Here is a 15840-nt window from a genome sequence, read left to right on the forward strand (position 1 = left end):
TTTTTCAATAATATAGTGACATTATTGGACTTTCTTTTGGTCAACGCAGTGAATTTGTGTGGCTAACGTGACCTCTTAAAGGAACACTCCACTTTTTTTTTTGCTCATTTTCCAACTCCATAGAGTTAAACAGTTGAGTTTTACCGTTTTCGAATCCATTCAGCCGATCTCCGGGTCTGGCAATACCACTTTTAGCATAGCTTAGCATAGTTCATTGAATCTGATTAGACCGTTAGCATCTCACTTAAAAAGGGGAGTTGGAAAATGAGCCTATTTTCAAAAAAAGTGGAGTGTTCCTTTAATATTTGATAGCATGGATTCCTACTGAAATTACTTAATTTCTCCAACGAAAATGCGCCAAACAGCAGAAAATGTGATTGCACCGTAAAGGCATCCTCCACCCTAAAATTACAATTCTATTATAATTTACTCTCTCTCATGTCAATCCAAACCTGCATGCCTTACTTTCTTCTGTGAAACACAAAAGAGGATATTTTGAAAAATCTTGGTATTCAAACAGTTATTGTGACTACTGACTGCCAATGTACAGACATAAAAATACTGAGACAGAAAGTAAGTCATACAGGTTTGGAACAACATGAGGGTGAGTAAATGATGACAGAATTTTCTTTTTTGGGTGAACTAACCCTTTAAGTCTGAGTTTTTTTGCCCATTTTATCATGTACCAGGTGCAAAGCCTGGATAGGAAAATATTTACACCTTCTCAACACATTTAATTGGTATAAAAGAAAGTATTTTAACATAAAAATACACACATCAGCATTAACCCGAATCAATTCTGTAAATACTTAATGACATAACACCATGTCATGTTTTGTGTTCAGAGAATGTCTGGTGTTGCTGTTGGCCTGAGTAACAGAAAGACGAATGTACAAAGATGGGCAAACTATTTGTCAGGCAGTCAGACAGAGACAGAGACACAGACTGATAGAGGGATAATTTTCATAGGCTAAAGTTTAGAGACTGATTGTGCCGATGACAAGAGCAGCATAATCAAATGGTCTCCTGTGTTGCCTAGAAACACTGAGAACTCTGTGTGTTCAGGCTCATTATTATGACACATCAAGTGCTAACAAACATATGCACACACACAAATATGCCAACACAAGTGACTACATGCACATGGGGGTCAGGGCAGTAACATACTTTAGCTATACACATATATGTTTCCACATTTAAAGGGATAGTTCACCCAAAAATGAAAATTCTGTCATAATTTATTCACCCATGTTGTTCCAAACCTGGAAACCAAGACTTGTTTGTAAACAAACAGTTTTGGTGACCATTGACTTCCATTTTTGGAAAATATTTTCTTTTATGTTCCCCAGAAGAAAGAAAGTCATACAGGTATAGAACAATGGTGAGCACACAATGACTGAATTTAAATTTTTGGCGAACTATCCCTCTAAGGCTGACAAAAAAGACATTTACATAATATCTCTCTCAATCACAAGCATGCAAAGACAGACACACACACACACGCACGTATGACGCACATACCATAAAAGGAAACCTTAGAGAATCAGGAAAGGACAAATGATCAGTGCTATGGAAACACATGAACACAGGGCCCTTTAATAAAATATATGACAGTTAAGAACTATAATGTGAAGGATGTTACTGTACGAACTTAGTCATTATGACAAAATTGGCCATTCTTTTTTTTTTTTTTTACATTGAAGTATGTATTATAAATTATTTATCTGTGCACTTCATTTTTTAAATGAATGTGCCCTCATAATTTTTAATCAAAATAACTTCCCCTCCCTCTTGCAACGACATCCTTTCTCTGGTGAAGTGTTTACTGGAGCGAGGGCGGGACCACCTGTCACTCATATGACATCACAGCAATGGCATCCAATGATCCAATGGATTCCCCATGGACAAAATCAAATCCTGCCATACATTTTTCTTGTTTGGGAAGCCTTTTCACTCAGATACATGTCACAATGTGGAAGAAAAGCCCATTGCAACTTCCATTTCACGCCGACTTTAAAGGAACACTCCACTTTTTTTGAAAATAGGCTCATTTTCCAACTCCCCTAAAGTTAAAACAGTTGAGTTTTACAGTTTTCGAATCCATTCAGCCAATCTCCGGGTCTGGCGGTACCACTTTTAGCATAGCTTAGCATAGTTCATTGAATCTGATTAGACCGTTAGCATCTCGCTCAAAAATGACCAAAGAGTTTCGATATTTTTCCTATTTAAAACTTGACTCTTCTGTAGTTACATTGTGTACTAAGACTGACGGAAAATGAAAAGTTGCGATTTTTTAGGCCGATATGGCTAGGAACTATACTCTCATTCCGGCGTAATAATCAAGGAACTTTGCTGCAGTACCATGGGTCATTTTTGAGCAAGATGCTAACGGTCTAATCAGATTCAATGAACTATGCTAAAAGTGGTACCGCCAGACCTGGAGATCGGCTGAATGGATTCGAAAATGGTAAAACTCAACTGTGTAACTCTAGAGGAGTTGGAAAATGAGCCTATTTTCAAAAAAAGTGGAGTGTCCCTTTAAAGAAGAGGAAAAACTAAAGAATCAACCAAAAATTCAAAGAAAACAAAAAGGCTGCTCTAGTATTCCAGCAAATGTTCTTACATTCTGCATCCTTTTCTGAGTACCTGGATACTAGACACCCATATTGGGTATCATTAAAAAAACCAGCAGTCATGTAACATGAGTGATCGTCTCTTCAGAGACCGACGGTTTCCATGGCAATTAAGCAACATGGAGTTGTGAACTAATCTAAAGGAAATATTGTGGACTAAACTACGTTCCTTGGATGAATCTTTCAGGCGGTTGCTGAAAAGAAGCATAAAGCTGTCAACATGGGTTTTGGAACACAACACTAAATGTTCCAGATGTTAGCGAGAGCTGCTTTTTGTGTGTGTAGTACTTGGGAGTTGACTCTTAGGAGGAAAATTTGTTTTTTTTAAGTTTTATATTTATATACTTCAAAAGACTAATGAAGAGAAAAAAAAACATAGAAACACGAGGCTCATATGACTATGCTTACTTCAGCACAGCCTAAAGCTCAAAAAGAGTGAATGATACTGAAAAGTCTCAAAGTATCACATTCTGTCCTCTTTTGATTTCATTTCATATTACAATTTTACCTATTGATTTATTCATTCTATAACTTACTATTTGTACTTTACACTTTCTTTCTCTATCTCTCTCCCCTCTTAAGGTGCAGTTGTGTCAGTCTCAGGATTGAGATAACATCATGGATTCCTGTGGGGAGCAGGGCCGTACTGTGCGCTGCGTAGACCTTTTAGACTTATCAGGGAGGAGCTATCTTTGAGGAGCTCTGAGGAGCTATCTTTCCTGTTTACTTCATCCATGAGGAGGGGATGACAAAACATACCAAAAAATGTTACTAAAAAACATCTATCTGTTTATCTGTTTCATAACCATCAAAAAACTATCTCACTCTATGTAAGACTGTGAAGCAAAGCTTTCACAGTAAGATTACAATCCGACAGACACTGCAAAGAAGTACTCATATAATCAAAACCATAAACATCTCAATCTTTTATGATAAAACAACACTTCACAAGGATGTTTAAGTATTAAGGCCCGTTCATACCAAGAAAGACAACTATAACTATATTAGTAGACGATATACTGTATGTTCGGATTATTATAAGTAAGCGCTGCAGCTTTGCTGTCTGCCATTTTAATGGTTTATAGGTCTTAAAGCAGAATTGATTCTGATTGGCTGTCAATGTTTTTATCATTCATCAGCTGTAAAAAAAAAGTATTCTGTGAGTGATTCCAACTATATTGTTTCTCCGTGCCGTTATCGTTATAGTTGTTGTATGGACTCTACTATTCTTTTACATTTAGAGCATTTTTTAGAACTATATCTTTATCGTTATAATTATCATATTTTGGTCATGATTCAGAAGAAAGTGTGGTCTTTGGCACCTTTTCTGTACCGCTCTCCTCAAGTCTTGACATGACTTAGGTGGAATTCAACATACATAAGTCTCACAGTTGTTCTGCACATGCTCAGTACTCACTGTAGGTAGTTTACAAATAATATGAACATGAGATAGTGAACAATTCTTATATACAGTACATACAGCGGGCCTATCTTTGTAATGAATTTTAGCCAATGGTGTCATCGTGATTTTTAATATATGTATGAAGTCAGTTGTATTCATTAAAATAACTATAGACAAGAAGGTGTCTCAACCATTTTTTCATTACTTTGAACAATATATCTATTGTATAATAATATGAAACCAATAAAAGTAAATAATGAATAAAATAAAATAAATGGGGGAAAAAAAAAAACAAAAACAAAAAAACATTAAAATAAAAGCCAACTTAGATACTTTGTTATTTTGTTTTATAATCTACAGATCAGTTGTATACCACCTTTAAACCACTGAATAATCATTAGAAAATGAATATGCATTTGGGAGTCAAAACAGATTAAGGAAAAGAATCATCTTATGCTGCAAAAAAGGTATTTGACCTGTAATGGCCCAGACAGTGGAACAGTGCCGCCTGTTGGTAAGTAGGAGATCAACTCATGACCCCATGTGGATGTCAAGCAAGTGTTAAGTTTTGTCTCTCTTTTTCATGATGTCACAAAACCAAAAAGAAAGTTTAAGCTGAAATAATGAAAGGAACCACAGTGAATAGATCCCTACACCGTAAGAAAAGTCTGTAAAAATAAGGCCAATGTGCTGTTGTTAATATGAAGGAATTTTCAGTATTGATTTTTCAGTGTTTTACCTGTATTTTCAATTACACATTTCCTTGTGTTGTGTTTTAAAGGAAATACTGTAAACTTAATGGATAATGTTCTGGCAGAAAATTACCAGTACATTTTCTGTTTTTCTACTGATTTTTTTTCTTAATAAAGAAAATTACAAAAGCTGTTTTTGCTAACATTAATTAACATAACTTAGTAGTCTTAGTAGTAGTATTAGGTTTGACTGTACACTATTAAAACTCATGCTGCCATGATACCTCACACCTCTTCAACATGGCCGCTATGTCAACAGCCCCCACCTAGAATGTTCCCAGATTAATATATAACCTAACAGATCCTGTAATCACCTTAGCAGCTACATGTTTTAATAATTAAGCAATTTTTATCATGATTACGCATGCAGTTTTTATTAACTCATTAATTGAAAGACTACAAGGAATATTTGAAGTTTAAAATGAAATTTAAATTAGTATAGGCAAAAAGGTGATTAAAATTTGTGAAAAAAAAACTTAAAGAAATGCTACAGCATTCAATACCACTTTCCATTATACATACAGTAATATATAACTTTGAACATAAACTTTTGGTAACACTTTATTTTAGGGTCTTTTAACTAGTTGCTTATTAGCATGCATATTACTAAAATATTGGTTGTTTATTAGTAATTATTAAGCACATATTTATGCCTTATTCTGCATGACCTTATTCTACATTCTTAATCCTACCCAATACCTAAACTTAACAACTAACTTACTAACTATTAATAAGCAGTAAATTAGGAGTTTATTGAGGGAAAAGTCATAGTTAATAGTGAATAAAATTTCATGTTCCCTATACTAATGTCTTACCAAAATTTTGATATCCACATTATGTTGATAGATACATTAAGTGGTGCTTGAATGAAACAAGCAGAGAATTAACTGAAAATCAATTTCCTTAAAGCAAGGAACACAGACCACTGATGCCTGACATGTCTTACTGTATTTAGTAGACCCTGCAGCTATTGTCAAAGCACAGATGATGATGCATATAACAGCTACAATACTATTCTGGGAAATCCAATCAATGCTGTCTGTTTTGTTGCTTTGGGCCTGTGAACAGCATTGTTGGCTCCTGTGGAGCGATTCTGGCCTTTACTCAATTCCTACAAATGTGAAGGTGTTTTTAAATGAATAATGCAGGCAACTGTACATGTAGCCTGATTTAAACAGTGTAGAACATAGATATTATTCATATTTGATTTAGGATTTTTGCAGAACAACTGTGAGACTTATGTATGGTGAATTCCACTTAAGTCGTGTCAAGTCTTGAGGAGAGATGGTACAGAAAAGTTGTCAAAGACCACACTTTCTTCTGAACCATGACCAAAAATAGACAGTTACACCAAGCACGATAGCCATAACGATAAAGATATAGCTCTAAAAATTGTAAATGAATGAGTCCACATCACAAGTATAACAATAATAGCACCAAGAAACTATGTTGTTTAGTAGTGCACGAATAGTCCGGCCAATAGTCTGCTACCTGAAGAATACTGATTTCATCCTCATGTCAATCGAAACCTGTATGACTTTCATTTCATCTGTAGAACACTGGAGCTTAACAGCCCTTGGTCCTCCTTATCTGCTTTCGTTTTATAGAAAAGGGTGTGTGAACATTCTACTAAACTTCTCCATTTACGTTCCACAGAGGAAAGAACATCATACGGGTTTTGGAACATGAATTGATGCTGACAGAATTTCCCTATTTGGGTAAACTATTTCTGAAAATATCTCATTCAGATTAGTTTCAGTGGTTCGACATCTACCACCCAGATTCAAGACATCAATATGAGTGATCTGCTGTCAGCTGCTTGAGGCCCATCAGTGGCAGTCAGAGCAGAGCTCACAGCCATTTGAACTGAAAATTTTCCACTGGGAGAATGATACGAACCCAGCTTTGTATCTCAATCTTCTCATCTCGGGGTCAGTTTTAACATGTTCCCTCCAAGCGAGAAGCCACAGCTGAAGCAGCAAATGGGAATGAGGTATTTTCAGCCTGGCTACGTATGTCACCTATCTGACAGAATTCTTTTTGACAGTAAAGTGTTTGTGCAGTTTTACTGAGTGACAATGCAAAACTATAACTGCAACAACACATTTCAAATATAAAATATTTGAGAATATAAGTTGGAGTGAAATGTTGTGATTAATTTTTCTGTGGTGGAAAGGATTAAAATTCCTAGAGCAATTGAAAACAGCAAAATCAAGGATCATGCCGTGCCTGATAATAAGGACAAGGGAAAACGTGCTATCCATTCCAGGCACATTAGTTTATGTCTGGAAGGACTTTTTTCACAAACAACATTGGTTTGAATAACACATTCCCTGGCTCATTAACCACTGTACTGCACTGGTATCAAATTTAAAATCATTACTTACTAATTCTTCCTAATACTCAGTATCAAATACTGTTGTAATTTTGAATGCACTTCAATTTGCAGTTAACTCTTCTGGAATTAAGCAGTCTTACTGACTGTGATCCCGAAGTTGTTCACAGAATTAAAACACAAACTTAAATTGAAGACTTCTGATGTTTAAAAAAATCTCTTACCTTTTTCTCTGAATCTTTCGTTCTTCTGCCATCATTCAGTTGCTCTCGTAGGTTCTTCTCCCCAAACAGCTTCTTAGCCCACTCGTCCTTCTGTGCATGGAGCCGGTGAGGCTGTGAGGCGATCTCACCTGCAGCACGGTACCGGTCGGCTGGAATCTTACTCATGGGTGGTGGCAAGGTGCTACAGTTAGCACTGGACCATCCGTCTGTGGACTCTGCATAAGACTCCTGATCACTGCTGTGTCCTTGACGCCAATCTCTCAGGACGTGAACTGGCAGCCAACGTTGGCCTGATGCCCCCGTCGCCTTCTTGCCATGTGCGGAATAGTGGGAGCGTGAAGGAAGGCCTGATACATCCAGCCGTGAGGAGGAGTTCAGATGCCTGCCAGAAAGCAGAGGTGGGTCTGCGTGGGAATGTGGATGGGGCTGAGGGTGATCTACGAACTGGTCAGGGCGGTAGCCATTACGATGAGAGATTGGTGGTGGCGGTGGTGGTGAAAGACCCCCTAGGACACTTTGGCAACGAGATCCTGGAGGGTTTTCCCATAGTCCCGTAGGAACATGCCGACCAGGGTTTGCACCCAAGTCAACCAAGAGGACTCGGTTGCTTTTCTCCTCCGGCAAGAAGTTCCCAATGCCACTGTCACTGTTGCTGCTTGTGCTGTTGTTCTGCTGAGCATCTAGGTCTCCGTCGAGGAAAGCTCGAGCTCGCATGCCCTCTATAGATTCTCCCATATCGCGGTACAGCACGGACACAAACTGTAGAAGGGGCTGGGAAGTCGGCGGGAACTCCAAGCAACCACTGGTGTCTGGGTCTGGAGTGCAATCGAAGCCAAAGCGTCGAGCAACACCTTGGTGGATCTTATGATGACAGAGCTCCGGGTCTACAATAAAGACGTGACAAGACGTACGCAGCCCTTGCTCCTCCTCACCATGTCTATGTATGCCATGGTCGTTTGTGGCCTGCATGGTGACAAGGCCAAAGAAGCGGCGGTCGTCTGGACACACAGCACTGAACGCTAACTTCTCTGCAGGGTAAGTGGCTAGAACAGCGCCTCGGTCGTTGCATAGCTGTACACAATCGTGCATGACTTTGAGCAGGACCAATGAGTGCACTTTTTGTTCGGCGCGCAGACGTCGCATACAGCCACGAATTGCCTGCAGGCTGTCGCTTTCCAGATTAGCACTTGTAGAAGCTAATTCAATGGATCCCAGGTAACCTACAATCATCCCAACATTGAGTATTCCCGCAGAGTCTGCAGTTTGCAACAGGGAAAATTCATCTTGCTGTTCAAACATATCGATGAACACAGAGTCATCATTGAGCACTTTGGCCATCTCCTCTTCAGTGAGCAAGTTGGGATCACTCCGTCGGGTGCCATTGTTACAGTAAGGAAAGTCCGGCTCTGAGAGAGCCCTTGGTTTAGCAGTAGAGGCACAAGCTACTGCTTTCTCTGAGCTGCTGGATGAGTGGCTAGAATTTTCAAAGATCATGTTAAAGATTCCACCAGACTGCATTTCCGCTACAACGCGTTCTGCGCGGTTTATGCCTAGAGTCTTTGAGTCTATCTTTGGCCTCAACCAGTGGCTCTTGTGGTCATGGAACCCCAATTCTTCATCGCTTGAACATGAATCTAGGTGTGCGTTGTTATGACTGCCTTCGGCAATGACCAAGTGTAGGACACCTGTGCAGCGACCAATCAGTTTGACAACGTCCTCGTGAGATGCTTTTGACACATTGATGTCGTTCACACTCAGGATCTGATCTCCAGAGCGAAGGCCCACATAGTCAGCCGGACTACCCTTCAGGATGCAATTCAGCACACATGGAGACTGACCGGATAGTGTGAAGCCATAGCCGGTTCTTCCCCTTGCAACCTCCACCCCTCTTATGCGCGCAGACAGCTGGGCATTTGCACGCCTCCTCCCTTGCTCTGATTGTCTGAACATTCTTCTTTTAGTCCGCGTTTCACTCTCTTCTGACAAGGGCTTCACAAATGCAGAGTGTTTTGTGATATCCAACTCCAGAGCCCCAGTCTAAGGCACTAATGTGGTACATGCTTAAATATTCACAGAATACCTTTACAAAGGAGAGAGGGAAAAGTTCAGTGCATTGACATATGAATCAACATATTAAGAGAAATTTATATGGAAAATGTGAACAGGTGTTGTTCAATGTAAAATATGCATTTGAAGTTGATTAAAATATTAGAGATTCATTAAAACATTGAGAATTGCATTACACATTTTTGTAATTCTTAGTCATGATTACAGTGTCAGTCTAGAACCGTTTTTAGCCATCCCCTCACTCACCTGCCAACTACAAGGAATATTGTAGCAGTGAGCTCACCTTGTTGCAGGTGAGAGGCAAGGTAGCTGTTGTTGCTAGGCAACAGGAGTAGGGCACACCAATAAGAGCAATAAGAGCACACCAGACAGCGATCATGCTATATTCCAAATTTATAAATAAAAACAAACTTTTCAGAACACATCTGTGTAATGTGCATGGGTCAATAACAAGACTATTTTGTCCAGATCTATTAAAAAAATACATAAAAAGCTGGTCTTTCCTATCAAAAGTAGGGGGGAATTCAGAATTCACCCCCATATGATTTCACATGTACCATGATTAACATGTTTTCAATTGTTTTTAAAATCATTTTTCATATTTTTAGTGTGGCTTCAAGTCAGTCATTAAATGTCATTAAATGTCTGTATAGCCTAAGTATACAAATAAATCTATGAAACCAACATAACTACAAAGATTTCTAAGAACCATGAACGTGTTTTCAAAATATCTTCTTTCATGCTCATTTGGAAATGACCCACATAATTTACTGTTATATATAATGTATGTCAAATATAACAATATAGAACTTTCAATATCCTAAACTAAATAAAAAATACAATCCTTATTGAATATTTACATAATTAACAGTTGGGTTAGGTGCTAGAAAAGTGGCGAAGTTAGCATATTATAATAACAAACATGCGTTTGGAAGAACGCGCTTAGAAACTGATAGGACACATAAACTCACAAACTTAATGTTGTTTATCATCGATAATAACTTTCCTTATTGTTCGCAAGACTTTCCTAAGATGCGAAGTAGACTCATCCACTCTTGCTAACGGTCCCGCCTTCTTTTCCCCATTGTTGGAATCTGGTTGGAATGCCCACGCGTCAACATATGTAACCATGACAATGGAACTGTCTCTAGATATTTCTTATAGCTCATTGGTTTCCATGGTTGTCAATCATCTCCACAACGACCCAAACCCTGTTCTACAGAGACTCGCCAACTGACCACAAAAGTTATGCTACAGGTGTCCAAAACAACACGACCGAAAAACGACAAATAAAAAAAGTTAAACACCGTACACATCTTAATACTTATTAAGTTTCAGATTAATTTAATATTTAACAGGGGTAGAGAGCCGAGCTGCCTCGGTATTGGTTTTCGCGAGGAACAGCTGGCCAGTGAGTAACATCTAACGGTATTGAATTATCGGCATCAGTAGCCAGATACTGACAAGAGTAACATCTATTGAGACACAACAACTTGTAAAAAGCTATAAAACGATAACCTAATATAGATAGGCATACAGTTAAATAATAGTATTGTTTACCTAAAAGGTCTGGAAGTTTTAATATCCGCAGAAAGCACAAGAATTTCCAGTGGCTACATTGCTAACATTAGCCGCCACTTCCCAAAAACTTTCCTGTGAGGAATAAATAACATATTCCCACCATTACAGCACAGAGAATAATAATCAGTTATAAATCATAGTTATATATTCAGTAGTTTAGTGTTCTTACTTGTGACGGATGTGTCCCAACCTGATGTGAAGTTTAATGACATGGTAACCTTAGTGCTGTATAAGGAGTAAACAAAAGGAGAGGGCAGCTGGTGTGTGGACAGCAGAAGCAGCAGGAGGAGGAGGAATCTACATCTCAGTTTTTTCTTCTCTTCTTAAGGACAGCACCGGTGTAGGGTTTTTTCTTCACATGACCATGAATTTAGATGTATAATCAGGTTTATCCTAACAGTGTTATGTAAAAGTAGTGTTAAAGAGATATTTGAGTGGCATAGTGAGAAAATATCCTGCCAAGTTCATGCTAGAAGAACCCTTTAAGGTAATTGAAAAATTCTGTTTTAATTCTTGAAGTTGTTCTTTTGAATAATGAGATTTTTGTAAGCCTTTTCCTTAACACATAAAACATGGAATTATCAAAAAAGAAATTGTTAATTTCAAGTTCATTACTAGTAATTATGTAATAATTACATTTAGTAATTACATAAATGATGTTAAATTTAACTCTTTTTTGAAGATTACATTGATATCTCTTAAAATGACAAGTTCATAGTTACATTACTGACACACACACACACACACACACACAGCCCTGGGCTTAGAATTCCCCCATTCGTTCTGCTCAAAGTTAATAACCTGCACTTTTCAGAGGATTAACAGCATAAGCTCCTAAAATCCATTATCAAGCACATCATAAAATTTCTCACCTTGGAGTAGAAAATGTGCAAAGCCTTGATCTTGGAGTAAACCTTTACAAAAAAAAAAAAAAAAAAGCATAATAAAAAAATGAAGTAGCCTATATCCCAACATTTCAAAGCTCTTCAACTACTTTCATTAGGACCAGGATTGAGGAAATAATTATCAAATTTTAGCACTTTAATTTGAAAACTAACATAAGCGTCAAATACCCAACTGTCATTTTACAAAAAGAATAAAATGAAAAACAAATTACAATTTCTCCCCACTTCCCCCTTAATGTATAGGCATTGTTTTTTATTAACACTTTTTGTTATACCCATTGAAACTCTCTTCACATCCTGATAGCAATCAATAATAGAAGTGGTTTAAATATTTAAAAAAAATGCAATGATGGGATGTTCTACCTGCCTGTCAGCGTATGTATTTCCTCCGCGCACCCTGCTTGCGCAGACATAACACTTTATCAACGACTTTCATGAGGTTATGTACATTGTAGACAGACAGTCACCGAGCACCGCAAACAAACAGCAGCCCCACTTTACAGTTCCTCCTGAACCAAAACAACAAGCTTATGCTGCATTCACACCATGTCGTAACCGTAATTACAAGATGGCAACCCGTTGTGTTCTACCTGGAGCTGTTCACGTCCTCAGGATTTATGTGTTTCTGTGTCAACACTATCAACGCCGAAATTAATCTGCAGCAGAGCTCAGCAAGTTGTTTATGTTCATTTTTATTGTAATGTTATGTACTTTGAGACATGACGTATTTTAATGCAGTCTCTCGTGACGTTTTGCAGATTAGCGCGTTCATGTGTTTTGGAGGAGGCGTGGATTTTGGTAGCGTACTAATGGGAGGGTGGGATCTAACACTTTTAAAGCTATCTTGCTATTAAAACTCCCATTCAGTGTGAAATACAAGTCAAAAACAGGCTGGATTTTGCGAGTCACTAGTTGATGAGCCATGCAATGTGCGCCAAAAAAAATAAAAAAAATACAGTAAAACCAAATGGACTATTTTACATCTTTTATTCATTTCTATATTATAGTATTTTCATAGTTTATGACGTTAAAACAATCCATAAAATAAATACATCAATTTTTGTTATTTTTTACCAGCCATAGTTTGCAGAAGTGCGCTAAATAAATAACAAAAAGGGAATAGGTTTATTTTCTTTTCTTTTTTTTTTTTAAAGAAGGCTTCGGTGTAAGACCATTATGGCATTACTGTGATTCTTGTGGGATATAATGCTGCTATCCACTCATCTCCAGCTAAGTTTTAACTTTATGTATATCTCAGATAAAAGATAAAAATAAAAAGTAAACACTGATCTGAGATCTAACAGGATCACTACTTTTGTAAAGAGGGGAAATTTAAATAAATAGGGGAAGGTGTATAAAAAAAATAAAAATAAAAAAAATCTGAATTTGCTAGAAATTAACAATATAATGCAAGGGGAGAAATGGCTTAAAAATCATTCCCACCTAAGATGCATTAAACCAACCAGGATTATCCTGTCTTTCTCTAGTGAAGCTTCCTAAGCACACAAACTAAAGAGAATAGAATGTATTAACTATCTGATATTTGTGAAATTGTCAGTGGCGCACTATTAACATTACAATTCTGCAGTATTGTCATATTTGGTCCAACCACATTGGTGGTCTTTGTGAAAGGCATTCAAGTTATTCAAGCTGTCTGTGACCCATAACAGTACCTTCCTATTTAGTCACTAAAGCAGCCCAACAAGATTTAAATTTAAAGATCTTCAATGCTGCTATCGAAAAACCTATTTTATTATGTAAATCCATCATTTTGAATGGTTCTACAATCTGTAAAACTGCAAGAAAATATGTAGGCAGATATCTAATGGACATGAACAACTAATTGTCTCCATGGTAGCAAATATGCCATAAGTTGTGTGAATTTGCCCAATTCTTGTGTCGTTGGATGCGATTATGTGATGTCCATGTAGACTGAATCGACTAACAATCACAAGTCACCCCGTTTCAAACGTTGTTGCGACATCACATAAAATATTGAATCAATATTGAGCAGACTAAAGCATGCTTTAAGTTAATATACAAGAGATGTTCAGCTTGTCAACTAGGCTTATATTTACAGTGAAGGCTTCTATGCCACCCGAGACTCTCAAAAAAGTGAACAAAAAGAATGGGTTATTGCGCATATTCGGTTACAATGACCTTTCTCTTTACACCATCTCATTGCCACCGATGGGTGTTGTCATGCACCACAGTTTATTCATTTAAATCACAAATATTATTTCTTTTACACAAATTGTACATTGATGTAAACACTCTATAGATTAAAATACATACTTCCAGTCATTACACTAGATCAATAATCATATCTTACGTCCTGAGCTTTTAAAAGAAATTTAACAAATAACTGCAGATGTGTTGCAAGGGACACAGTATGTAGATTTGAGCGGTAATTTTTATATGTAGAAACCCTCATCTAAAAACCTACAGTAACTGCTATAGCTATTCCAAGCCCTCTCCATACAAAAGGACTTCAGTGATTCACATTTGTGATCTGTTTTTCTCCATCTTAAAAAATGTGTCAACTTAAAAACAACAAATATAGACAACTGAATTTTAAGAAGAAAAATAAACTTTGTTTCAGGCAATTCACCCCTCTTACTCAGTAAGTCAAACACATTTTACATTTAAATGCACAAAAATCTTATATCAATAGTCTTATGCAACCTCTTCCACATTAGAGGGGATATACAAATTCAATTTACAATCCATTTTCGCTTCAAGTGCCAGCAAACACAGAGCAAAGCAATGCATTGCCCATGCAAAAGGAATGATTTTAAACTGAGGGGGTTGTGGGTTTATGAAAGACAGTGTCTTTCATTTCTAAGAGAGCAGGAGAGTATGGACCGGTAGAGAGGAGGGCATCGTATAAAACACCCGGATGTACTGATTTTAGCCAGATTGGACGATACATATCTCGGAGTACCTGAACTCCAGGTCTGCGGACTAAAAGATCTAATCTTGGATCGGCTGAATTCCGGAAGTGCAGGAGATTTTTTAACAGTGTTTGCAAGATATTTGTAAGAACATTCACTATAATATGTTCTTCAGTCAGTTTGTTTATAGCTGGAAATTCTCTTAGAACATTGCGTTTCTAATGATGGAGACACATCGCCAGTTTTGTCTGTACTACCAATAAAACTTTGTGACCAGCCTTACAGTTTTGCCACGGTAGCATTCTCTGAAACCAGATTATGCATACAAAATATGGAGAAGACAAGCATCCATATAGACTTTTGAGATGTTAAGTGAAATGCTGTGACACCAGTCAAATATTCTGATGGTAGTACTACTATTATTTTTTTAAATTACAGATTACTGATGTTCTGGTGCATTATGGCCACATACTTCAGTGGATGTGCAGTCTTGCTTGGATTGGTCCCACTGTCTCTAATAACAATGAACTCTTTGGATCAATGTCCTCTGGTATATCACAGACACTATCATAGCAGCCGATCCCATTCCATACATCCCACTCCATACATTTTTGCCATGCATCCTGGTGTGTAACGTTCTGATAAGTGTGATGTCTTCTGCTCTGGTATTATATTGCCATTTTTTATGTCTAATTTGCCTTGTAGATACATTATTGTTATTCATATATATATTCATATTATCATTATTATTGTTCTGTCTCATATGGTCTGTTTTATAGTGACGTGTCTTGGTGAATGCTCTGCAAACAGCACAGTAGTTGGTAATACGGACTACCAGGTGAAGCCACCATCTCAAAGACAGACTGGAAGGCCCTACGGTCTAACTCCTCATCGATCTGGTGTCGGTAGAAATCCATAGCAACCAGACAAAAGAGGCTAATGTCCACTGTGTCAGACTTCCCCATGCGACTGATGACATGAGGCAGGCTAAAGGGGAAGGGAGAAGTTAAGGAAAACAAGGATGAAAAGGAAAATAAAAGGAAAGCA

General features: G+C 37.6%; 2 protein-coding genes across 10 annotated transcripts in view; both read right to left on the minus strand.

The window, feature by feature from the left end:
* Window positions 1-11491, minus strand: part of rgs12b (regulator of G protein signaling 12b) — a 54794-nt gene extending 43303 nt beyond the window's left edge. Inside the window, exons 1-3 of one of the 6 annotated variants that reach the window (XM_051908653.1) lie at window positions 11164-11466; window positions 10974-11066; window positions 7347-9426 (exon numbers count right to left, since the gene is read on the minus strand). In XM_051908653.1, the coding sequence (XP_051764613.1) occupies window positions 7347-9296 (1950 nt within the window). In that variant the 5' untranslated portion in view covers window positions 9297-9426; window positions 10974-11066; window positions 11164-11466. Of the gene's footprint in view, window positions 1-7346; window positions 9427-9659; window positions 10219-10973; window positions 11067-11163 lie in introns of those variants that run through there. The other 5 variants (XM_051909003.1, XM_051908832.1, XM_051908568.1 and 2 more) reach the window with 5 other exon arrangements.
* A 2586-nt stretch (window positions 11492-14077) lies between these two features.
* htt (huntingtin) overlaps window positions 14078-15840 on the minus strand; it is a 49751-nt gene continuing 47988 nt past the window's right edge. For all 4 annotated transcript variants that reach the window (XM_051908442.1, XM_051908357.1, XM_051908294.1 and 1 more), the window contains one exon: window positions 14078-15780. In XM_051908442.1, the coding sequence (XP_051764402.1) occupies window positions 15567-15780 (214 nt within the window). In that variant the 3' untranslated portion in view covers window positions 14078-15566. The remainder of the gene's footprint in view (window positions 15781-15840) is intronic.

Source organism: Ctenopharyngodon idella, chromosome 1 (genome assembly GCF_019924925.1).
Source record: "Ctenopharyngodon idella isolate HZGC_01 chromosome 1, HZGC01, whole genome shotgun sequence".
NCBI classification, from domain to species: Eukaryota; Metazoa; Chordata; class Actinopteri; order Cypriniformes; family Xenocyprididae; genus Ctenopharyngodon; species Ctenopharyngodon idella.